General features: G+C 40.6%; 1 protein-coding gene across 3 annotated transcripts; it reads right to left on the reverse strand.

The window, feature by feature from the left end:
* Positions 1 to 131: 131 nt before the first annotated feature.
* Positions 132 to 24,772, reverse strand: VSIG4 (V-set and immunoglobulin domain containing 4). 3 transcript variants are annotated; one of them, XM_070256722.1, is made up of 9 exons: positions 24,504 to 24,731; positions 18,449 to 18,805; positions 17,413 to 17,714; positions 7,583 to 7,688; positions 6,589 to 6,651; positions 5,999 to 6,064; positions 3,423 to 3,527; positions 1,221 to 1,242; positions 132 to 880 (listed from the first exon to the last, which is right to left on the reverse strand). In XM_070256722.1, the coding sequence occupies exons 1-9, from the start codon at positions 24,556 to 24,558 to the stop codon at positions 643 to 645; spliced, it is 1,314 nt and encodes a 437-aa protein (XP_070112823.1). In that variant the 5' UTR covers positions 24,559 to 24,731; the 3' UTR covers positions 132 to 642. The 3 variants fall into 3 exon arrangements, with proteins under 3 accessions (XP_070112823.1, XP_005614287.2, XP_070112824.1); XM_005614230.4 differs by lacking the exon at positions 7,583 to 7,688 and having other exon boundaries at positions 17,433 to 17,714; positions 24,504 to 24,772; XM_070256723.1 differs by lacking the exon at positions 1,221 to 1,242.
* Positions 24,773 to 25,481: the final 709 nt, after the last annotated feature.

Consider the following 25,481-nt stretch of genomic DNA (forward strand, 5'->3'; position numbering starts at 1 on the left):
GGTATGGGTGAGAAGAATAAAGACCAGAAAAGCAAAGGTGCTGTTCATACTCCCAGGACCCCAACCATCTCAACTAGTCTCACTTCAGTTACTCTTGGTAGGTCCTTGAAAGAAGACCAAAACAACCAAGATTGCTATCATGATTAGATATTTATTGAGTACCAAAAGAGTATGAGAACACTAGTGCAGGGTAGAACTGAACTCTGGCTTGTTACATGACAATCTCAAAAGCTATCTGGCCCTAGAGAAAGGGAAGTGATCCTGGACTCATCTGGTGCACTGAGGTGGCAGAGCTGAGCCTCCTTCTGGTCTTCTGGTGGCAAGAGGCCAAAGGTGAGTGGTGTCTTGAGGCATGATGGCCAAGTCCTAGTGTTAGGGACACATCCCTCTGGTCTTTGGAGAGAAGAAGTGGAAGCCCCAGGCAGGGATACCAGAAGAGCCTAGGGCCTTACCCAGCAGCAGACCTGCTTGAGGTACTTATAGTAACTTCTTAAGCAAAGCCAGTTACTTCTAGGGGCCCTAATGTTGGCAAGAAAGACATGTTGCGCTATCCAGAAAGAAAGGTAGCAGGGAAGGGGGCCATGCAGAAGGCAGGGGCTGAATAGGCAAATATATCAGTAGGCCCTGGCCTAATAGGCATTTTTAGCAGAGTCTCTTTCTGTTGGTGGCCAGAAGCTCATAATCTGGGGGAACTGTGTGCAGCGGGTGAGTGTAGTCATTGTTGATCCGGGTGATGATCTGGGACTCCTGACTCAGGCAGCGTTCCTCAGAGTAGTCGTTGCCCAGAGTCCAGGAAGCTGGCTCTTCGCTGGAGCAGCCACTTGCAGAGATGGTCACCCTCATGGTTTCACCAGAGTCGTTGGCCTCCCTGGCATGCACCCTGTGGCCCAAGAGCCCACCACCCATGAGAAAGGACTTGAGTCCAGTACCCTGGTTTCCCACCATTCTGCCCCAGTTTTTGCCATCTGACCCTCAGGCTCTTGTCACCCAGGGATTCTTGGAATGGAGGGCTAGTGGACCTAAGTTATCCTGTGTGTTTTGTGGGCTAGGACAGAACCTCAGGAGGTGCTTCAGAGAGGTAAGAAAGCTGTGCCCTGACCCTGAAGGCATCTGGCCTTAGGATTGGGTCTGTGCCAAACCTCCTTTCCTCCATGCCAGTGACCAACAGAATTGAGGGGCAAGGAAGGGGTCAGAAGATGGAAGAGGAGAGGCTATCTTACCTGGCCACTTCATAGACATGCTCTAGAAAAGAAGGAGGAATCAGGTCAGAAGTCTCCACAGGGAGTGGACAAGGACCAAGCATGGACCCCGGATACCAGTAAAAAGGTGAGGGAAAGGGAGACAGAGAGGGAAATCTCAATATGTCTCAGCTTTCCAACAACTTGGAGGTATCGGGAAGGTAAGTTGAAACACAGGGATGCAGATTTCTCAGGGAAAGGAAGAGGAAGCACACTTGGCCACTGTCCTCTTTAGCATACTCTGGCTCAGTTGCTGGAGCAGTTGCTTGGTATGGTTGGGGAAGGGACCCAGGAATCTTGCCAAAGATTCCCGGGGAGTTCTTGTGGGAAACTTGGCAGCCAAGCCAAAGCCCAGGCAGGAGGTGCTGAATTAGTCTGATGTCATGGACCATTGTCTAAGCTATTCCCAAATGCACTGATCCCCACTCTGCACCCAGGAAAGGTCCTGGAATAGGCCACCATTGCTCCCTAGTGTCTGTGGAGGAGAAGTATCTACATTCTATGCAAGCCTAAAGACTCTATAGCCTGGTACAAAGATGGATGTCTCTTGGTACTGCCCTCTAGGGGTTTATAATCTTTCAGGGATGCAGCTGGGAATGAGTGCATTAAACAACAACAAAGCAAACACGACATGCTACAGGCCTTCTGCCTTGTGATAGAGCCCTGTATTTCCATGTCTTATCTCCTCCATTGGTCTAGTAGCTCCTATACTGAAGGGGTTGTGTCTTTTTCATTTCTATATGCTTAGCAACTGACTTGGGCGCTAAATAACTACATGTTAAATTTAATCGATACTTCAGCACTGTCTCTCTTATAGAGAGGTAGAAAATGGTAGTTCTTGGAAGGCAATCCAAGAAGGAAAAACATGTGAAGGTTTGAGGTGTACAGGCTATCTTTTTGACTCCAGTGACTGTAAGGGAAAATAGGTATAAGGAAGTGGTGGGAGTTGAGAAGATAGACTAGAACTACATCACAGAAGGATTTGAATGGAATGCTATATTTTAACCTCTATCTCCTGGACCATGAAGAGCCCTGGAGGGTTTTTGAGAGGGAAATAATCTAATACAGTTACCGTTTATACCCAGTCTCATTGAGATTATGATGAATGTTTTCCTTTTAGTACCCCTGGGATTTGTGGTCACTTGAGGTATCTCCACACCCACGTTTAGCCTCCTGGGTCATAGCCATGCTAACTGGCCAAGACCAGAACTTATAGTTGAGACCTGGGAGAAGGAGATACCCAAGACTCCCTTTTCTTCTTTTGTTGAAGAGACCCATGTGGAAAACAGGCTATTTGGGAGCAGGAGCTACTACAAGGAAGAGACACACTAATGCTAGGTAAAATGGCAAGTGCAGCAGGCATTGAGATATAGCTAGATTTTACTTAGAAATAAACGTCCAAATTTTGTTTCCTCCTCTGTTGTCTCACAGTTGTTTAATTTCCCTGATAACTACATCTTCATTATATCACTCCTCTGATTAAAGATTTTTGGTGATTTTTAGTGCCTTTGCAAAGCCTAGAGAAGAAAGTCCACATTCCTTAGCTTGTCATTGAAGACCTTCTATAATCAGGAATGAATTTTCCTTTACCCCTCTATTTCCCCATTACTCAGCTACATGAATTTTCTTTATTGATGACTCCATTAAGCTTTTACACCCTTACTCATGTAGTTTCTCCTTCCTGGAATACTGCCTGCTTCCAAATTGTTTTCACCCTCCAAGACCTGGTCTAAGTCTCACCTCCTTATGAAAGCCCTTGCTAATTACTCCAGCCGTAACTGACTCTCCTCTCCTCTGGATCACTTTAGCCTTCATTGTCTTCTCCAAGCTTTGAGTCCATAGCCTTTAGTGCTATTTATTGTTATTCATAAACTCCATGCTTCTACCTTGAATCCCCTAAATAAACTGTAAGCAACTTGAGGCCAAGGATTACGTCTGCTTCTCTTGCATCTTCATTAGACAACCCATTAGAGGGATGGCTGTACTAGGCTGGATACCAAAAATTTGTGAATTAACTTCTATAAGTTGTATTGTCATTGTTGGCTTCTATGTCTCCCTGTACTCCTACTCTCACTCTCAAACTAGGCTGGGAGCTCTTTGAAGTGTCTGATACAGAGTTTATGCTCAACTATAGTGCCAGAATGAATGAATGAACAGGAGCCACCAGTCATACTCATCACTCACCCTGTTGGGACGTCTTCCGGCAGAGCATGATAGAAGCCATGGTGAAGACCACCATACAACACAAGGAGATGATGAGAATGATGGCAAACATAGGCAAGCCTTTTCCTAGAAGGCAAAACAAGACCAAGTATATCTGATTGGAAATGAGTCCAGAAACAGAAACTCCAAGGATCATCCCAGACCAGCCCATATCACTTCCTTTTCCATTTCCCAACTTTCTTAGCTAGCCAGAGAGACAAACAAAACCCCAGGCCCATGAGAAAGACTTGAGAAAGGCTAAAGACTCCAAGTATAAACAAATTTTTCCAGATCCACTGGTTGATGGCTGATTGGCCTGGGCATTTGAACTAGTCCTACATACTTTCCATGAGGCCAAGACAAGAGGTTTTCACCTTGTCTTAGAGGGAAGAAAGTAGTACTCTGACTTCCCAGCTTCACAAAAAATGCTACCTTATTGAGATTCTGGTCAATTATTTATAGCCACAAGGATTCTTTCCTTCACAATCTCTGGCCTAATACCCAGGTTTCTTTTTCCTCAAAACATGTTTCTACTGGGTCTCCTGGGTTACCCCCCCAAATCATGCCTACAAGCTGAAGGAAACCACTAGACTGGGCTTCCAATCCTGGATCTGTAATTTACTTGCTCTTTGACTGTGGTAGGCAGAATAATGGTCCTCCAAAGATGTTCACATCCAAATTCTCAGAACCTGTGAGTATGTTATTTTACATTGTAAAGAGGAATTAAAGTTGCAGATAGACTTAAAGGTGCTATTTAGCTGACATTGAGATGGGGAGATTATCTCGAATTATCTGGAAGGGCTAATTGTAATCACAAGGGTCCTTTAAAAGTGGAAGAGGGGTACATAAGAGGAGGTCAGAGTCAGAAAGAGATCTGAGGATGCTACATTGCTAGTTTTGGAAATGGTGGATGAAGGCCAAGAGCCAAAGAATGTGGCTAGCCTCTTGAAGCCAGAAAGGACAAAGAATTTCATTCTCCCCCAAAACCTCCAGAAAGAATACAACCATGCTGACACCCTGATTTTAGCCTAGTGTACCAGACTTCTGAACTCTAGAAGTAAAGGACAATACATTTGTGTTATTTTAAGACACTAAATTTAGGGTAATTTCTATAGCAGTAACAGAAAATAAATACAGTGGCCTTAGTCAAATTCTTGATTAGGCCTTAGTTTTTCCATAAGTTCAATGAAAAGATTGGAGGATGTCTAATGTATTGTAAGCACAATATTCTGAATCTAGGGGGAGAGATCAGGGAATAGGAAGGGGTAGGGAAAGGAACTCCAGTGCCCTTAGGATTAGCTTCTACAACTGGCTTTGTTTTACGATATCCCAAAATATTCTGTCCTAGAAATTTGGTATTTCTAGAAAATTGGTCCTCAGAGCTCTGATTGGAGCTGAGAGAACCAAAGCTATAAACTGATAGAGATCACAGGAATAATCTCTCTTGAAGTGAGTCAAATAGTGAAAAGCTTGATAGACAATGTAGGACACAAACCCGACATCTGAGAATTTCCATTTCTCCCACGGTAATCTTCTCATCCTACCAAACCAACTTTCCAAGAGGGATCTTCTAACCTCCCTTCTCCTATTGGATATTGCCCTGGAAGAGGCACGGAATTATGGAAGCCTTCAAGTCAAATGTGACAATGCAAAGGTGGCACACAGAACAGGTTTGTACTATGCCAGGAGATAGCCAAGAAGCTCTGCAATCAGGAAGGGAGAAGTACAGGGGCATTAAGAAGTCCACCCTCAATGATACACAGCCAGAGGATGAGACCAGGAGTGATAGTCATCAAACTATTTAGCCCCAACCAATGAAAACAGATGCCTACTGTCGACCTGGAGTCTTAGAGGTCCCCTACTATACTAGGCACCAACACTTTTGTTGCAGGACCATGGAGTGGTCTGGAGAGTTCTGAGGGATAGACCAGGGAAGCCAAGGTGATAATGGAGAGGTCAGTGCTTAAACAAAGCAAATAATTATCGACTAGTATAAGAATATTTTATCGTTTCAATCACTGCAGTCATACCAGCGAATACCAGCTGACTATCAGCTCCAGGTGAAACATAAAACACTTTCTTTTTGGGGTTTGTATCTCTGAGACTGTGACTTAGGTATCTTTGAGACTTTGGAGGAGTCATAAATCAGCTGCAAGCTGCTTGGTGGGCCCTAGTGAAGATCTCAAGTAATGAGGGTCTGCTGTTACCATTACTTGGTCAAATGCCCATCTCCCTGGGAGACTTGGCTGAGGTCATGGTCTCATTCTTATTCTTTCTTAGAATGTTTGGGAAGCATATAACTATGACAACAGAGAAACAGCTAAGGACATGTATACCATTCCCCTTAACTCCACTCTGACTTTGCTCATCCTTGGATCTGTATCTCTTCTTCTCCATCCCACCCACACCGCACCTCTGGGGACTTTGACCACTGCCTGGCACATAGCAAGTAATGGTTTGTAGAGTTGAATGCCATAGAACAGCGTATACAGTAGGAAGTTTCAGTTGCAAAGTTCACAGCCAAGATGGAAGGATAGAAATTCTGGCATTGCTCTTACCTGACCCAGCACTGGTCTCCCCAAGATAGCCATCCACTTCAGTGGTCCAGCTCCAGGATGGGTTTACTATAGATGTTGCAACAACAATAGGGTATTAAGATCAGAGGCCTCTCTTCTAGCCAGGAACTGTGAGGTGGAGGGGGTTGAAAATGTTGGGGTCCTTCTCTAGGCATCTGTGCTGAGCTTTCCAGAATTCTTGGCCATGTCATTGACCACTAGTACTATGAGATGAGTTATAGTGTCTTACCACTGGTGGTGGAAAGAGGGCACATAGAGGGGAGGCAACATACCCAAAGTCCCACAGCTAGTTAGACTGGGGCAGAGATCACAGTTTTCTCTTTTCCCACTCTTACCATGGGACTATTCTAACTCTCTCCTTCCTTTTGTGTCAAAATTTTCATGAAAAGTTTCACTTCTTCACGATACATAAATCCTTGCTCTCTCTCTTTTATTTCCATTTCTTTATTATGTTCTCTCTGCAGAAACTAGTGACTTCTTGTTGCCCATCTAATGGCATTGTCTTCTTCCCTTGGGTTCCACGACACCATTTCATACCTCTCCTACTAGAGCAGAACTCTAGTAAAACTCACCTTCCAAAGGGGATTGCATGGTTGTAGGTGCTTCAGTTTTGGTCTTGAGTATCTTTGAAGAGTCTGAAAGGAAAAGCAAGCCCAGTCAAGGGCTCTGGCACACTTGAGTGAACGGTTGACTGTCCTAGGGAAATTGAGAAGTAAGTGAAGTGTTGGACCTATATCAACACTTCTCTCATGATACTGGAAAGTTGTGTGTTACTTGTTCTTCATTCACATCATTATAAGGCAGGATTGTTAACCCAGGGTTCACAGACTCCCAATGAATGTATAGCCAGATTTCAGAGGATCTTTCAACTCAGATGGCAAAAACGTATTTTGTCCTCACTAACTTTTAACTGAAATTTAGCTATTCATTCTCTTGAGAGGGACTTTGGAAGTATAAAGAAGGTGACTGTGGGTAATTTCAGTGGAAATGGTAGAGCAATGACTTCCAAATATTCAAGTCTTCACTAAAGCAATGAAATAACTAGCAATATTTTTCATAATCGAGTTTTTTTTCAGAATTTGAGAAATTAGTCAAAGATTTGTAGAAGAAAAACACCCTAGTCTTGTTAAGATCAGCAGTTTTGTGGCATGTTAACTCACCTAGCCCCATCATCCCTCCCCAGGCCTGTAGTAACCTTGAAAATAAACTCCATCCCAGGTACTGGAGTAAGCAGAACAGATTTAATTCCCAAGCAATTGTCATTATTTGACCTGTGTGGAGGTTCCCTGAAAGACCTGACTCAAAAGGCTTGTCTTTATTAGTCACTCAGTGCTAAAACTTTCCTTGGGGAGGGGGGAGTATTTGTCACATCACTGCCTGAGGCAATGGATAACAGTTGAGGGAAACATGAGACTAACCAAAAATTTAAAAGGAAAAAATGAGGAATGAGATGTCCATAGGGACTTTGAAAAGCTCTGACACATTTTTAGGAATCTAGAAGGCCACAGACATGCATAGGGCTGTATGCACACTCAGGAAAGACACGAGAAGGTAATAATCTCTTACCTCTGGCTAGCCTTGAGGCTTTGTATAAGCATGAAGTGAAGGCTATGGCACAGTTACAAACTGCCTGGGTGAGTGTTGAAGATATATTTCTACAGGCAACAGATCCCTTTAGTAAAGACAGAGATTCATTGGTTCTCAGTATTTAAGAAAATCCCTATTCAACCATTAACTAGCCACTAAGTTAACAAAGTAGGGACTTCAAGTGGCCATCTATGACAAAGAATACAGAAGACTATACAAAATTAGTTCAGAAAAGTCACTAAACAAATGACAACTAGTACAACAAGCATTGCCAACAAGCCCTAGAGAGAGAGAAGGAAAGTTAGATCTCCAGAGTTGCCAAATTATATTATTTAAAAAGTCCAGAGGCCATCCTTGTTGCACAGTGCTTAACTTCATACATTCCTTTTCAGTGGCCTGGGGTTCACCAGTTCGGATCCTGGGTGTGGACCTATGGTTTGTCAAGCCATGCTGTGGCAGGTGTCCCACATAGAATAGAGGAAGATGGGCATGGATGTTAGCACAGGGCCAGTCTTCCTCAGCAAAAAAGAGGAGGATTGCCAGAAGATGTTAGCTCAGGGCTAATCTTCCTCAAAAAAAAAAAAAAAGTCCAGTTTTCAACAAAAATATGAGATATGCAAAGAAATTAGAAAGTATAGCCCACAAACACATAAAAAAGCAATGAATAGAAACTGTCCTTGAGGAAACACAGATATTGGACTTACTAGATAAAGATTTTAAATCAATTATTTTAAATATGTTCAAGAAACTAAAGGAAAACATGTCTAAAGAACTAAGAGAGTGAGGATAATTCAAACCAAATAGAGAATGTTGATAAAGAGACAGAAATTATAAAACAGGAACCAACTAGAAATACTGGAGACGAAAAGTACAATAACTGAAAAGAAAAATCACTAGAGGGAAGAAAAATTCACTAGAGCAGATTTAAGCAAGCAAAAGAATCAGTAAATGTGAAGATATGACAATTGAAATTAGCCAATTAGAGGAACAGAAAGGAAAATGAATAAAGAAAAATGATCAGCACCTCAGAGACCTGTGGGACACCATCAAGTGTACCACCATATATGTAATGAGAGTCCTAGAAGGAGAGGATAGAGAAGAGCAGACAGAATAATTGAAGAAATAATGTCAAAAAACATTCCAACATAGTGAAAATCATTAACCTGCAAGTACAAGAAGCTCAATGAATCCCAAGTAAGAAAAATTTAAAAATATCCACATCTGGACATGTAATCAAAAGCGAAAGTCAAAGAGAGAATTTTGAAAGCAGTGAGAGAGAAGCAAGTCATCATGTACAAGGAATTCTTAGATTAATAGCTGATTTCTCATTGGAAACAATAGAAGCCATAAGGCAGTGAGATGACAATTCAAAGTACTGAAACAAATTCCTACCAAATAAGAATTTTCTATTTAGCAAACGTCCAAAAATGAAGGAGAAATTAAGGCATTCCAAAATAAACAATAACAAGGAGAGTTTGTCAGCAGTAGATATGCTCTATCAGAAATCTTAAAAGGAATTCTTCAGACTGAAATGAAAAGACTCTAGAGAATAGCTTGAATCAATGTGAAGAAATAAAGCACCAGTAAAGATAACTACATCTGTAAACATAGAGAGTACAAATGCATTTTTTGTTTGTAACTCCCTTTCTTGTACTTGGTTAGAAAGACAACTAAATAAATCAATAATTATAAGTCTATGTTGATGTGATTATAATGTGTAAAGATGCATTTTGTTACAATAACAGCATAAAGGAGGGGAAATGGAGCTATATAGAAATAAAATTTTTATATACTATTGAAATTCAGTTGGTATGAATCCTTACTAGATTTTAGTAAATTAAGGATCAGGGGCCAGCCCATGGCCAAGTGGTTAAGTTTGCACGCTCCACTTCAGTGGCCTGGGGTTTCACCAGTTTGGATCCCTGGCACAGACATGACACCACTCGTCAGGCCATGCTGAGGCAGCATCCCACACAGCATAGCCAGAGGCACTCACAACTAGAATACACAACTATGTATTTGGGGGCTTTGGGGAGAAGAAAAACATAATTGGCAACAGTTCTTAGCTCAGGTGCCAATCTTTAAAAAAAAAATCAATCATAATCACAAGGGCAAACACCAAGAAAATAACTAAAACATACAGTAGAAGAAATAACAAAAGAATTACGTGGTACATGAGAAAATATCCGTTTAACACCAAAGACAACAGTAATGAAGCAACAGAGTAATAAGAGAGAAAAAATATATAGAAAAACAATAGCAAATTGGCAGACATAAATCCTCCCTTATGAGCAATTATATTAAATGTAAATAGATTAAGTTCTCAAATTTAAAGGCAGAGATTTGCAGAATGGATATGAAAACATAATTCAACTACATGCTAGGTATACTTAGGCTTCAAAGATAACAAATAGTTTGAAAGTTTAAGGATATAAAAAGATATACCATGCAAATAGTAACCCAAATGACCTGGAGTGGCTATACTAATATCCCACAAAATAGACTTAAGAGAAAATTATTACTGGAGACAAAGAAAGACATTTTATAATTATAAAAGCATCAATACATCAAGAAGATACTACAATTTTAAACATACAGTCTCCTAACAGTAGAACCCCAAAATGCATAAAATAAAAAATGGCAGCATTTTAGGGAGAAATAGATCATTTAACAATAATGATTTGAGACTTCAATACTCCAATTTCAATTATTGATAGAACAACTAGACAAAAAATTATCAAGGAAACTTAAGACTTGAACAGCACTGCCAACAAAATGGACATAGTAGACATATACAGAACACTCCACACAAGGGTGGCAGATTACATATCCTTCTCATGTACATATGGAAAATTATCCAGAATAGACCATATGTTAGGCTATAAAATAACACTATGTGAATTTGAAACAATTGAAATAATGTAAATTGTGTTCTCCAACCACAATGAAATGAGACTAGAAATACATAACAGAAGGAAATTAGGGAAATTCACAAATACGTGGAAATCAAACAACTCCTAAATAATCAATGGGTTAAATAAGAAATCATTAGGAAATTAGGAAATACTTTGAGATAAAAACACAGCATACCAAAACTTATTGAATGCGGTGAAGGCAATGCTCAGGGGAAAATTATAGCTGTAAATACCTACTCCAAAAGGTAAAAAAGATCTCAAATCAATAGCCCACTCTTTTACCTTAAAAAGAAAACTAGAAAGAGAAGAGCAAACTAAACAGAAAACAAACAGAAGGACGAAAATAAAGATTTAGCAGAGATAAATGAAATAGTAAATAGAAATCAATAGAGAAAGTCAACAAAACCATAATTTCGTTATGGGGAAAGATCAATGTAATTGACCATCCTCTAGCTAGACCAACCCAGGAAAAAAAAAGACAATTAAAATTACCAAAGTCTTTAATGAAATGAGACATTCCTATTTACCTTGTAGAAATAAAAAGAATTATAAGGGAATACTATGAACAACTGTAAGACAATAATTAGCTAAGATGTAAAAGACAAATTTCTAGAAATTCACAAACTACTGAAATTAACTGAAGAAGAAATAGAAATCTGTCTAAGCAGAGTTTCAACAAGTAAAAAGATTGGATTGCTAATCAAACAACTTCCCTCTAAGTAAGGGCTACACCCAGGTGGCTTCACTGGTGAGTTCTACCAAGGATTTAAAAAACTTCATACCAATTCTGTACTAATTCTTTCCAAAAAATAGGTGAGGTAACACTTCCCAACTCAGTACATGAGACCCGTACTATCCTTATACAAAAGCAGATAAAGACATCAAAAGGAAAGAAAACTAAGAACCAATATCCCTTATGAATATAGACACAAAAGTCCTTAACAAAATACTAGCATGCCAAATCCAGCAACACGTTAAAAAGATTATGCACCCATGACCAAGTAGAGTTTATCCCAGGAATGCAAGATTGGTTCAACATAAGAAAATGAATCAATGTAATACACTATTAATAGAATAAAGGAGACAAAAAGAATACTATCATCTCAATAGATACAGAAAATGCACTGGACACAATCTAACACCCTTTCATTATAAAAACACTCAAGAAACTGGGAATAAAGCGAAGTTTCTCAGCCTGATAAACAGCATATACCAAAAACCCACAGCTAATATCATACTTAATGGTGAAAGACAGAATCCTTTTCCTGTAAGATCAGAAACTATATAAAGATGTCCACTCTTGCCATGCCTATTCACCATTGTACTGTAGTTATTAGCCAAACCAATTATGCCAGCAAAAGAAATAAATAGCATCCAGATTGGAAAGTAAGAAGCAAAATTAGTTCTATTTTAAGATGACATAACAATATATAGAAAATTCTAAAGAATCCATAAAACAATGATCAGAGCTAATGAGTTTAACAAAGTTATAGGATATAAGATCAATATATAAATATCAGTTGTATTTCTCTACACTAGTGATAAACAATCCAAAAATGAAATTTTGAAAATAATTATGTTATACTAGCACCAAAAATAATAAAATACTTAGAAACCAATTTAACTAAAGAAGTGCAAGACTTGTACACTGAAAACCACAAGACATTGTTGAAAGAACACCTAAATAACTGGAAAGACATCTCATGTTCATGGGTTGAAAGACTTAATATTGTTAAGATGGCAATACTGTCAAAAGCAATCTATAGAATCAACTCAATTACTATCAAAATCTCAATGACTTATATGCAGAAATGGAAAAGAAGATTCTAAATAGATCAATATAGATTTCTATGGAATTGTAAAGGATCTCGAATAGCCAAAACAATCTCGAAAGACAAAAAAATTGGTGGACTCATAATTACTAATTTCAAAACTTACTACAAAGCTATGGAAATCAAAACAGTGTAACAGTCAAAATATAATATCATTGAGAGTTCAGAAATAAATCCGTGTATCTTTGGTCATTGATATTTGACAAGAGTGTCAAGATCATTCAATGAGAAATCATGTTTTCTTCAACCAATGATGTTGGAACAATTGGATAGCAAATGAATAAAATTGAGCCCCTACCTCATGCCATACACAAAAATTAACTCAAAATGGATCAAAGACCTAAACGTAAGAGTTAAAACTATAAAACTCTTCAAAGAAAACAAGAGTAAAGCTTCATGACCTTGAGTTTGGTAGTGGATTCTTAGTTATGATACCAAAAGCACAAGCATCAAAAGAAAAAATAGATAAGTTGGACATCATCAAAATTAAAACCTTTGTACATCAAAGGACACTATCAAGAAAGCGAAAGGTGAGGCCAGCCCAGCAGTGTAGTGATTAAGTTTGTGTGCTCTTGTTTGGGGCCCAGAGTTTGTGGGTTCAAATCCCTGGCACGGACCTATGCACCACTCATCAAGATACGCTGAGGCAGCGTCCCACATACAAAAAAATAGAGAAAGATTGTCACGGATCTCAGCTCAGCGACAATCTTCCTCAAGCAAAAAGAGGAAGGATTCACAACAGATGTTGGATCAGGGCCAATCTTCCTTACCAATAAAAAGAAAGTGAAAGGCAACTTATAGAATGGGAGGAAATATTTCCAAATAATGTATCTGAAAAGGGTCTAGTATTTAGAATATATAAATAATTCTTACAACTCAACAATAAAAAGGCAAACAACCAAATTTAAAAATGTACAACGTATTTGAATAAGCAGTTCTCCAAATAAGAAAGACAAATGGACAATAAACATATGAAAAGATACTCAACATCATTAGTCATTAAGGACATACAAATTGTAACCACAACGAGATACCACTTGACACTCTCTGTGTGCAATAATTTAAAAAATAAAATAGAAAATAACAAGTTGGTGAGGATGTGGAGAAATTACAACCCTCATACATTGCTTGTGGGAATGTAAAATAGTGCAGCTAGATTGGGAAAGAGTTTGGCAGTTACTCAAAAAGTTAAACATAGTGACTATATGACCCAGTAATTCCACTCTTAGCCGTATATCCAAGAGAATTGAAAATGTATGTCCACAGGAAAACTTTCACATGATTGCTCATAGAAGCATTACTCAGAATAGCCAAAAAATAAAAACAACTCAAATGCCCATCGACTGATGAATAGTTAATAACGTGTTATATCCATGCAATGGAATATTATTTTGCAATAAAAATAATGAAATAGTGATACATGCTATGGCATGGATGAATTTTGGAAACACGCTAAGTGAAAGAAACCAGACACAAAAAGTCAAATATTCTATGGTTCAATTTATATGAAACATCCAGAATAGGTAAATTCATAGAGACAGAAAGCAGATTACTCATTTCTAGATGCTGGGGGAATGGGAAACTGAGAGTGACTGCTTAAGGGGTACAGAATTTCCTTTTGGGATGATTAAAATATGCTGGAATTAGATAATGGTGATGGTTGCACAGCCATATGAACCACTAAACTGTATACTTTAAAATCTTGAATTTTATAGTATGTGAAGTATATTTCAACAAAAAAAGATGTCAGTGAAAGATTAATAGAATTTCGTTAGGTTAAGAAAGAGGAAGAACATTGTAGGCAGAGGAAACAGCATTTTATGTTTCAGATGTGGAGAGGCATGTTAGATGATAAGGCTGGATACATAGACTGGGGACAGACTAAGGGAGTTTAGGCTTTGTTCTTTGATAGAAGGGTCCATGGGGAGTAACAGAAAATTTCTGAGGAAGGAAGTAAACACTGCCCAATCTAAGTTTGAGAAAAATAATTCTGACAGCATGGTGGAGGTTTTGAAGGTTAGGGAGTGGCATATATTGTCCACTCATTGACAAACATTCATTAAGTGTCTCCTATGCACTAGGCACTTTCCTGGACTATGGAGAACCAGTCATGGATTTTATATCTAGTGATATAAAATAGATATTCAATAAATGCTGAATAAGTTGATGGTTTGGTGAGGATTTATGGACATGTGGAGATCATTTAAAAGGCTATTGAAATTGTTCAGGAAAAAAGATGATGAAACTATGAGGGTCTGGGGAAAAAAGCTAGGAGCATAACAAGAGTTGATTCAGTAGTTGAATTCACAGTACTCGATGATTTTGATGATTGGCAGGTGAAGAAGAGGGAGGAATCAAAAATATTGCTGAATCTTCTAACAGCTTTGAAGAGCTGGATTAGTGAGTAAAAGGTAAGTTCAGTTTTAGACAAGCAATATTAGAAGTGAAGCTGTCCAGAGGTAACTAGACATTTAGATCTAACACTCAAGAGGGAAATTAGGAATAAAATTATTGACTTGAGAGTAATCAGCCTAGAGGCCTTATTTGAAACCACAGAAGTGAATAAAATCATCTGATAAAATGCTATAGAGCTACAGGAAGAGAGCAATGAGAACTAAGTCTTTGAGAACATTTAAAATCATGGGATGAATGAAGGAAGAGCCAGCAAAGGGGTCTGAGAAGGATGAGTCAGATAGGTCTTAGGAGAGCCCAGAGATAATAGTGGTGTTGATACTAGTGGTTGAATGGGCTTTAAAGAGGAAGGAATGTTTAATAGGGTCAACTGCTACAGGGAAGTTGAGGAGGTCTTGGACTTTTGTGATGTGAAGGTCAGTGATGACTCCAGTGTACAAAGTTATGTTATAGTGAATTGGGAGGGACAGACAGGGGAAACCACCTTCTTTAGAAGGTTGGTAGTGGCCATAGAAGAGATATGAGGTGGCGGATGGGGAGAAAGATTTTTAAAAATAACATATATGTTATTTACATATATATATATATATATATATATAATAGGCTTGCATACATATATATATACGGATGTATTATACATACATGCATACATATATATTAGGCTTAAGTAGAAGATAATTGGTGAAGCAGGAAGTTGGAGTAGCTGAGGTTAAGAGCTCAGGTGGAAGGCTTGCTGTGGAGAGAAGAAAGGCACATCTTACTCTGAGCCAAGGGGGAATGGGCAGGGAAATGTCAAGGCAGAGAGGGTAGTTGATAGAATTCACATCTGAGGGGGGTCTGGATCTTCTCAGAGAAGGAGAAGGTGACCTCATCTGGGAGCAGGGCTGGGAGCCTGAAATAAGGTGGAAAGTGTTCTAAACAGCCGCTATAAGGAATGGCACAAAGATAAGCAAATTGATTGGCAAACAGCATGGGGACAGGCAGTGGCTGTCACAGAGCACGGAACTGAAATGGGAAGAATGCACCTCTGTGCTGTTTTTGTGAGCAGAGCTCAGCAGTCCAAGAGCATGGGCCAAGTCATGGCATACAGGGCTATCCCAGAACTGAGGAACAGCAAAGAGGATGAGGTGGAGGGATGAGGGGCTAAGTGCTATGTCGAGTAGAAATGAAAAGGAGACCAGACTTATGGGACCAAGTTGAGGTGGAGAAGGAGGCAGGTAGAGAAAGCCAAGAGAGAGTAGCTTGACTCAGAGAGCAGGGAAGGGTGGAAGGCTGAGAATTGACTTCTCTGGGCCCCAGTTTCTTTACCTGTCAGTAGAGGGCAATGGTGAGCACTGCCTAAGAGTTTAGTTGCCTGTAAGACTGGACTGTGATACGGGTTAGGTTGATTTATTATGGGCAAGGTCCTGTCCAGAAGGGCTAGGAACTAACTCATGGAAAGGTGAGAATGTTCAACTTGTCCCTCTATGAAGTACACATTTCTCGGACTTTCTGGTTATGCCTTGCTCTCTCTGCTTGACCAGATTGTCAATTCTCAGAGAGTTGCACCAGTGTCCACATAATTCCCTCAGAGTGAGTTTGCCCTTGTTCCTCAAAAACTATCAGACCAAAATGTACAGCACATACATCCTCACCACAATTCAACTTTGGGGAGCACATCTCTCCAGGCAAACACAAGAGTCTCAAACCAACCTCACTTTCCTAACCCAAGTGGTGAGAGCCAGTTTGCTCACTTTCCTTATGTAGAAGTACTCTCAGAGGATAGTAACTTTCAGGTGGCTCTGAGGATAATTCCCTAGAATCAATTCCAAACATGTTTGGGCAATGGCAGCCTTGTTGGAATAAGTGGCTTCCTTTCCAAGGAGATGTGTTAGAAGGCAACAAGACTTATTTGGACATATCAGTACTGGGTTGTTCATTTAAACCCCAGCCTTCATTCTTTAAGTACATGGTTTTTAGTGCTCCCAGGATAATGCTGTAGGAAATAGCCAAACCTTGATTAACCAGAGTCAATCTTCATCACGATCTCAACCAGAATCTGTATTTGGTTTTAGGAAGAAGGGAGGCAAATTTAAGGAAAGTATACAGAGATCTGGGCTTATTTCATAAAGCAAAACAAAACATAATCAAACAACAAAAAACTTCACCAAACAAAACAAAACGAAAACAAAGAGAGAAAACAAATAAAAAGGATTTCAAAGGGTTCCCAGAGCTAGTACAGATTCAGCCATGACAAACCATCAGACATAGCAGAAAGAGCATGAAATCTGAGTGCAAATCCCAACTTAAACTTTCTAGCTCCAAGACCCTGGGTGAGTAGATTTCCCTTTATGACTCTCAGTTTTCTCTTTTGTAAAAAGAGGTTAATGATAACCTATCTCATGAGATAGTTGTGGAATTTAATGAGAAGATGTGTGTCGAGTGCTTGTGCATTTTCTCTGGCAAATACTAGGTACCTAGTAAGTGTCACTTTTCCCTTTACCATCTTTGTCTACTTAATCTACAACATGACAGGCATTGTTCGCAATCCAGACTTTTTATTTCTTTGTGATTGTACAAGCCAGGACTCAACCCATAAACCTGTCTTCTCTGGAATAAGGACACTATACTGAGGTATCTCTGGTACAGTGTGATCTGTTGAAATACTCACCAGGAGAGAGGGTTGCTCACCTTTGACCACAAGCTTCACAATGTCACTGCGCTGCTCAGAGCCCACCCGGCCCTTAGCAGTACAGAAATAGGAGCCTGAGTTGGCCACCACTGCAGGCTTGAAGAGTAAGGTACTCAAGGCTGCTACTTTGATGGGTTCTTGGTTGTTAATCTGTTCCTTGTACCAAACATAACTGATGGGAGGAGAACCACGAGCTTGGCACTGAAGGCTAATCCTCATTCCTTGGGGCACTGTGAAGCCATAGCCACTGCCAGTTGTCACTGTGGGCTTGGAAACAGAGACTGCAAAGACAAGAGAGGAGGCTCTGGGAAGTTATAAGGATATGGGAACACAAGTCTGAGTCACTCTTGTTGGGTATAGGGTTATGTATATATCTGCAAAGGGAACTAAAATGGACTCAAGACTCAGGAAGGAAGAAGGGAATAGAACAATGTAAATAAAATACCATCCTTTGGAAGATTAGGTACTGTTTTCTATTATCTGGGGTTTTGGATTATCTATGGTTAAAAATAAACTGACTTTAAAAAAATAATATAGTTTTTTTAGGCTCAATTAGAGTTTTTGGACTATCTGCAGTTTTAGATTACCAGGGCCAGATCTTTGTAAAATTGTCAAGCCAGCAAAGCTTATCTTGGTTAACCTCTGCATCCCTTTCCCCAGAGCTTCTCTGTCAGCTATTGACTCTCCAATATCTTGATAATACATACTCATTTTTATGAGTTTTAAGACCCAGAGCCCAAGGAGGGCAACCAGGCTATGGATGCTGGAATTTATGGGACACTTGAATGAGCAGATATTTGAATGCCAGGAACCCTTCTCGAGACTTAAATTCTGCCATGAGAGTGATAATTCTGAGGATCCTCTGTCTGACCACTTCCTCTGATTAGTATATGTAACTGCAAAGAGATTGTGTACAGGTAAACAAAGGTCTCTGGGTTTCTCAGGATTTTCTAGGATTACAGTCCTCTATCAGATCTTTGCCTATCAGTGCTTTCCTACCCCTATAGTGACTCACGTTTCTGGACACGGAGCTCAATGATCTTATCTCTCACTACTTGGTTGCCATCAGGGTTATGCCAAGTGACTTCACACATGTAGTGGCTCCGGTCATCCATCTCCAGAGTATTCAGTTGGAGGGAAACATCTCCTGGAACTCCATGGTTCACATGCAGGCGGCCCCGGTACTTTGCTTGTTGGATATGGTCTCCAGAGGAGTCACGTAGGAAGATGGTGACTGGGTCTGAACCACGTTGTACCAACCACTTTACCAAGACTTGAGTGTAACCTTGCAGAGGACTATAGGTGCAGGGAATATTCACATCCCCTTTCCAAGGCCCTGTCACACTCTCAGGTGCTTCCAGGATGGGAAGACCTAAAGAGGGGGAACAGAGGAAGAAAGCAGACATAGACGGTACACTCACCTGGGAGCTAGGGTGGCAGTGGCAGGCCTCACTAGGCTTCTGAAAAACACTGCTTAACTTTCCTTCCATCATACTTTCAGATTCCCTGTGCCATTTTGTTCTCTGCCAGCATTCCCAACAATCAGAACCAGACCTCAGAAGGAAAGCCCTCAACATTTTTAGCTCTTGTGAATTTCAAGTCCTTTTCCAGTCACTGCATTGCTGTGAGGTGACCCTGGGTAAGTCACCTTCCACTATGGACGACCCATTTTATTCATCTATAATGTAGAAAGTTTGGATGGAATGATCTCTAAGGGTTCTTCAAACTCTGACTCATGGTTCTGTAAGTCAATGAAAATAACTTCTTTCAACATTTTCCAAAAGAGATGTGGGAACAAATGCTGAGCAGTTGAGTCTGGGCTATTTTATTGTATGTAATTATGTACCCAGAAAAATGTGGGGGCTGCAGGACTCAGAAAGAAAGGGCCAGCTGCACTGCTTAGTCCCTGTTGCTCCCTCAGAAAGCCTCAGTGATTGAGTCCTCAACCCTAAGCTCTTCTCCGGAAAAGAGGAAGGAGGCAGATAAAGAGCAATTCGAGGGTGGAAACTTGTGTGAGATGCATTCTTGTTTAAAAAAATCATCAGTTATTTTTAAGTTTGAAACCTGCACTTTGTAAGCGTTTTTTCTCTTTTCAATTTCTCTCCTTTCTTTGGTTATTTCTCTTTTTGTTTCTCTTAGTTGTCAGCAAAATTATACTGAAAAATTCTATCTTGAGGAAGAATGGAAAGGAAAAGATCTGGAGAGAAAAAGGATCTGAGTAAAATCCTAGAGCTGGCTGTGGTAGGGATGGTGGTAAGACCGAAAGAAGATTGCTCCTTGGCATGCTTGGATGGGAAACCCAGGGGGAAAATGTTGGGGATGTTGAGAGAGTCATCACCTTATATAAGAAATTTCCATCTATGAGCTCATATTTTGAGGGTTTTGTGTATTATTCAACTGGGGCCAGGAGTGAAGGATTGTTTAGTTAAAAAATATCTTTATGTGTCTCCTAGGAAGGGTGGTTTCAAAGTTAAGCTATTACTGAATAAAAGAATTTTGTGTAGCCCAGGATTCCCAGGCTTCAGTCAAAAAGATGTAAAGTGAGGTGGAAGAATGCTTTCTAGCTCCCAGAATGTATTGCCAAATACCAGGACTTCTATCAATGGGAAGACTATAGTCAAACTTCTGGCCTGTGCCTTCACCAGGGACTCTTAGAACATCACCAGCATATTTTGGCCAAGATAAAGCCTTGAGTAGAAAAGAATAAATCAACATGAATCCATGTCACTAAATCCACCACTTTCTGGAGAGCTTCAGATTGGGCAGGGAGCAGAAATTAGACCCACAAATGGGGGGATAATAGGGCCAGATTTTGGTTTGCTCTAAAAATGAACTTTATAATTAATCAGAGCTGACTATTGATGGACTAAGCTGTCTAGGAGAAGTTCTGAGCTTTGTTTAGGTCTTGGACAGCATTACCCTTTAAAGTCTCTTCCAATCCTAGGTGTTTCAGTGTTAATAGACTGTACTGGAAACAGAAGTTAAATAATTACACGATCTAGCTAGTGGCAAACTTTCACCAGATAGTGAGTTTCACTGTGCTATTGATAGTTCATGTCTCCATATGCATGCAGATAAAGCTTATAATTATCATGGAAACACATGCCCATACGTATGTTTGGTAATTTGCAAGCACAAACATACCAGCCTTAGCTCGACGAACACCATGTAAGCCTTTCAGTTTAATGTTCTCTTTCCCACTAATTTTCCTCCAACCCTCCCATATCTCCCTCCTCTCCTTTGATAAGAATTCTCATACTCCCCTCCTGGCCAATAAAGCAGCATTCTGCTGTGAGGACATCTGGAGCAGCTGAAAATGCCTTCATCTATGCATATGTATATCTTCCCTCTTATCTTAAAAGAGCTGCCAGGTCTGCCTCACGTTACCCTTCCTGAGAAATTCCTGGGGATTCTCACTTAGCCCACTCTGATCTTTCCAGAACATGAACAGCCAATCCCAATTTTCCAATCTCAAAAGTCACTTCTAGAAGTATATCAGGCTTGACTCCTCCATCCAAGAATAGGGGCATGGGACAGAGTTAGTAACTAGACCTCCAAGAATGGTATTTTTTTCCCTTTTTACTTTTATTTCTTCCCCTCTCCTTCCTTCCTCCTTTCTTCCTTCTACCTATCCTTCCATATTACTCCTCTTCCTCCTCCTCCTTCTTCTTTTTCTTCTCTCCTCTTCCTCTTCCTTCTTCATTAGTAGCATAAAGAGAAAATGTATGATAGGCACAGGGCATCACACAAAAGAGAACATTGTATTGTTCCTCATGTACTCTGATCACCAAAGTGAAGGTAATTTCAGTAGCATTGACTTACACCTTCCAACTATCCCTGTGTTGCTCAGAGAGCCTAGAGGAACACTGACTGAGTAGGAGCACCTAGTGAGATCAACAGAGTGGTAAGGGACTCCATGATGTAGTAAGAAGGATAATACAAATCTAAATCCAAAGTCTGCCTGACTGTATATCTGAGCTTCAGGTCATTATCAATAAAATGGAGACAATAATAAACCTTCCATAGAGGGTTATTGTGAAGATCAAATGAGCTCATAAGTGTGAAAGCATCTAGCATAGAGGCTGGCCTTCAGTAGGTGCTGGATAAATGCCAATCTTGCCCCACTCCTCAAGAGAAAATTCCCATATTTGTATTCATTCTTCTTATCCTGTAGAGTTCCTCAATATGTCTTCCCCAGGGTAGACAGATTCATTAAGTTGTATTATAATCAGTCAGCTTTAATAATGACCTGAAGGAAAAATTAGCATGTGAGAAAGCAAGGAGCTAACCTTCCCAGCCTGATGGTTATGGGCAGGTAATCTGCCATCTCTGGATTGTAGGGCAGCCAGAGAGGGCAATGTAGCCTGTACCTCCAGCAACAGGGCTGGCTTGGCAGCCAATGTGAAATATTGGGTAAATTAAGCAATACTCTTGACTTTCCTGGAAGATTGGGTAGGGAAAATCAATTTCAGGAAAGCCCCACCTCCTTGGGGGGATGCTCTGCCCATTATGGACCCATGAAAACAACCAAATGGTGAAGTACTTGGTACAGCAGGGCTGGAACGTACTTTAAAAATGACTTAGTTGCATTATCTCATGATATATATGAGCAAGCTGAGGCCCAGAGAGAGAAAGATGCTTATCCAAAGTCACACATAGCAGGAGCAGAACTAGGCCTGGAGGCCTAGAATAAAGGCTTTCAGATGCTACACTGCTTTCTTACCTTCTTAGCTTATTAAACCACTAGCCACTGAAACTGAAACCGGCAAACCATTACCTGGGCCTACTTGACACGGTTTAAGGGATGTTATCCTAAGGCTGAATAATATCTCTCTGAATGCCTGGAAAAGAATTCTCCCATATGCTGGCTACTATCTGAAAAGCCTTTCCAAGAATTTCAGAGCCTTGCTCTTTTCCCACAGGGAAGGATTGAATTTCCTTCAAATATTGCCCTTCTTTAAGAGAAAGACGAGGGCTGGCCATTGATTCAAGAGGCTTTGTTGATAAAGAGTCTGACTTGAGAAAGAGAGGACAGTCCTGTGGTTTACTCTGGTCCTGGGACCTGGCCTTAGGAAAGCAAAGGTCTGAGGCCTGTGTGATGGTCCTAAAGAAAGGAAAGGCCTAGTTTTCTGGGTGTGGGCCCTTTTATAGGAGCCGTTCTGGGTCCCTTTTTGAATCTTTTTCCTCCCACCATCAGACAGAGGGTGAGAGCTTCTCATGAACCCACACTCCTGTGTCTGGCCTCTGTCTCTTTCTTGGGCTGCTTCCTGGATAGAGGATTAGCTTAGATAATAGGTGTTTATGTTTACAATGTTTATAAAATGCAAATGTTAGGACTTATTTTTATTATGCTTATTTCAACATGTGTCTTAGATCTGATAGCTGATTCTGGTTGCTAGAGGCTTTTTAGAAGTGAAGCCACAATCCTGCAGAGCTGTCCAGCTGGCAGAGCCCTTTATGGCCAGCCAAGCTGATCTCCTCACTGTACAGATGAGTTGGGGACACTGAGATCCAGGGAGAGGGAAGGTGTTACTGGCCATTCAGTGTGTCTTGAGCCTTAAGTCTATAATGTAAGACCCTCCACACAAATGGTGTAAAAGGCCTTACAGGCTGGGGAGGGAACAATACACATGTGAGTGCTCACATGCACACACATGATTCAAACTTAACATTTACAAAATGTTCCCCTGAGCCCCAATCCTGCCACTACAATTATCAGCTCAAACCAAAGGATATGGAAAAGATAGAGAAGCACACTCTTAAACTTGTTAGAGAAGGAAAATCTTGTAGTTGTACAAAAACCACTCTTCTTAAGGAGCATTAATTCTGCCACTAATGCTTTGTGGCCTGGAGCAAATTCTTTTCTCTCTCAGGTGACTTAATTTAGTATCACTTTTAGCTTTGAGATTCTAGAATTTGATGGATCACAGAGCCTCAGGATGGAGCAGCCTAATCTGAGTCAGCTATGAAAAGCTGAGTTATTTATGACCACACAAAGGATATCAAGCTAACACCCATGCAGTCTCTCCCTCTAAGGATATGGAACAAGCAAGGGAGCAGTAAGAACCCCTTTGCCTTATCTTGGACCTCACTTAGCTATTACTCAGACTGTTTTCTAAAAGGCTATCTCAATTCTCAGGGGTATAAATGAGGATGAATGAAGATCTAAAGAAATAATGTTTCTATGGGATAGTCATATCTCTTTTAGGATATGTGTCCAGCATTAGGCTCCAACAGATAGCGCAGACAAACTGGGCCATTTCCACAAGGAAGTGAGTTACCCTAGGAGGTGGTAAGAAACCAACTCTTGTGAAGACCAGTTGAAGGAGCCAGGGTTGTTTAGCTTGGAGAAGAGATGAGTCAAGGGGACATGATGTCTGTCCTTAGAACTCCAAAGTGCTGTTGCAGCCTAGAAAGAGTAGATATGTTCTGCGTGTCTACAAGAAACAAAGTTGGATCCTTTGGATGGGAGCTACATGCAAGGAATTTGGTTTAATACAAGGAAGAACTTTCTAACAACTGGAACTGCCCCTGGGCAGACTAGATGGTCTGGGGAAATAATGAACTCTCAGTCACTGGAAGTATGTGAACAGATATTCTGAGCACTTGTCCATAACAGTGAAAGATGGGTCTAGGTTACTTTTAAGGTCCCACCTAGCTCTTAGACAACATTCCTTCTTTGGGGGCTGTATATCTTAACAGATATCAAAGCCTGGAACCAGAGAGATTAAGGTATAATGGTAGAATTTCAGGTGAAAGACAGCAGGTGGAAGAGTGACTTGGGTGGTATTGGGCATCTTCTTAATGTCCCTGAGATATGACAAGTACTAGAAAATCATGTGTATGTTTTCCAAGAGAGGATCCTTTTCAATTTCTACCTAAACTTATTCCTGGCTTCTTCAGCAGGCTTCAACTACCTCCCTCCCTTTTACCCAAAGCTGAGAGAGTAACAAGAGACAATTCTCACCTACTCAACAGAAATAGACTTTCCTTAGTAGGCATTCAATCCCAACCTCCCAGTCTTTTGCCTGTGCCAGTAGTGGCAACCAGGCCCCCACTTGCTGCCTTACCATAGGTGACCACCGTTAGGTGGCCCAGGAGTAGGAGGCCCAGTAAGAGCCCCATTAAAGCCAGTGCCACTTCTGTTCCTTCTTCCAGTCTCCTGCTGTCAAAGAAGCTTGAACTCCTGATGGCTGCCAGCGTCTGTGCCTGCTTATTTCCCTTCCTTCCCTATATCTCTCACTGGGACTCCTAGTCCTACCTCACATTCCCCTTCCTTCCCTATTTCAGCACAAGTCATGTGAAGCACCCCCCCCCGCCCCCTCGCTGCCTGGGGTTTGAGGTTCCAGGGTGAGTGAAGCAATTCTTCCCCCTGCTAGAATATTGATTTGACTTTCCCTGGAGCCAATAGGGCTTTCTGGTCTTTGATCTCCCATGTTGTGTTTATTTGGGATTTCCTCCACAAGGCACAGATGTTGGGGGAGGGCGACATTTGGGATGTTCTAGTTCCTCCAGTATGGGGGTATTTTCCTTTCTGGTGGGCCCAGGGAGAAGATATCAACTCTGCTGGTCTATGCAATATTCAGCAGTCATAGTGTTAACACTCGCCTGCTCAGGTTATGCAAATGAACAGACTGTTGAGGTGGGTGCTTGTGGGCTTTACAATATAAGATATTAAGTGTATAAAAGAGCTTTCTACACATCAATGCTTAAATAATTGCCAAGCTCATGGATAAGGCTGTTATGTAGGAATATACCCCCATAGTTTATATTGGGAAAGCACTTTGAATCACTTTCTCCAATAGCTTCACCTCTTTGATGGTAAGGGTTCCTACTAGTGCTCATAAGGGATCTATTATTTCTTTTAAGGTAAAGTTAAGTCTAGAATCCACTGTACTTGCCCATTGACCTGATAGTACTATGCTCTATTAGGCTGAACATTTCAATGACTTTCCATTTGTACATACACCTAACATCTAAAAGAGTGACATTAAGCCTCTTAGAAAGCTTAATTCCTTTTCTTCACATGCCCCAGAGTGACTATAAAT

Source organism: Equus caballus, chromosome X (assembly GCF_041296265.1).
Source record: "Equus caballus isolate H_3958 breed thoroughbred chromosome X, TB-T2T, whole genome shotgun sequence".
In the NCBI taxonomy this organism is placed as follows: Eukaryota; Metazoa; Chordata; class Mammalia; order Perissodactyla; family Equidae; genus Equus; species Equus caballus.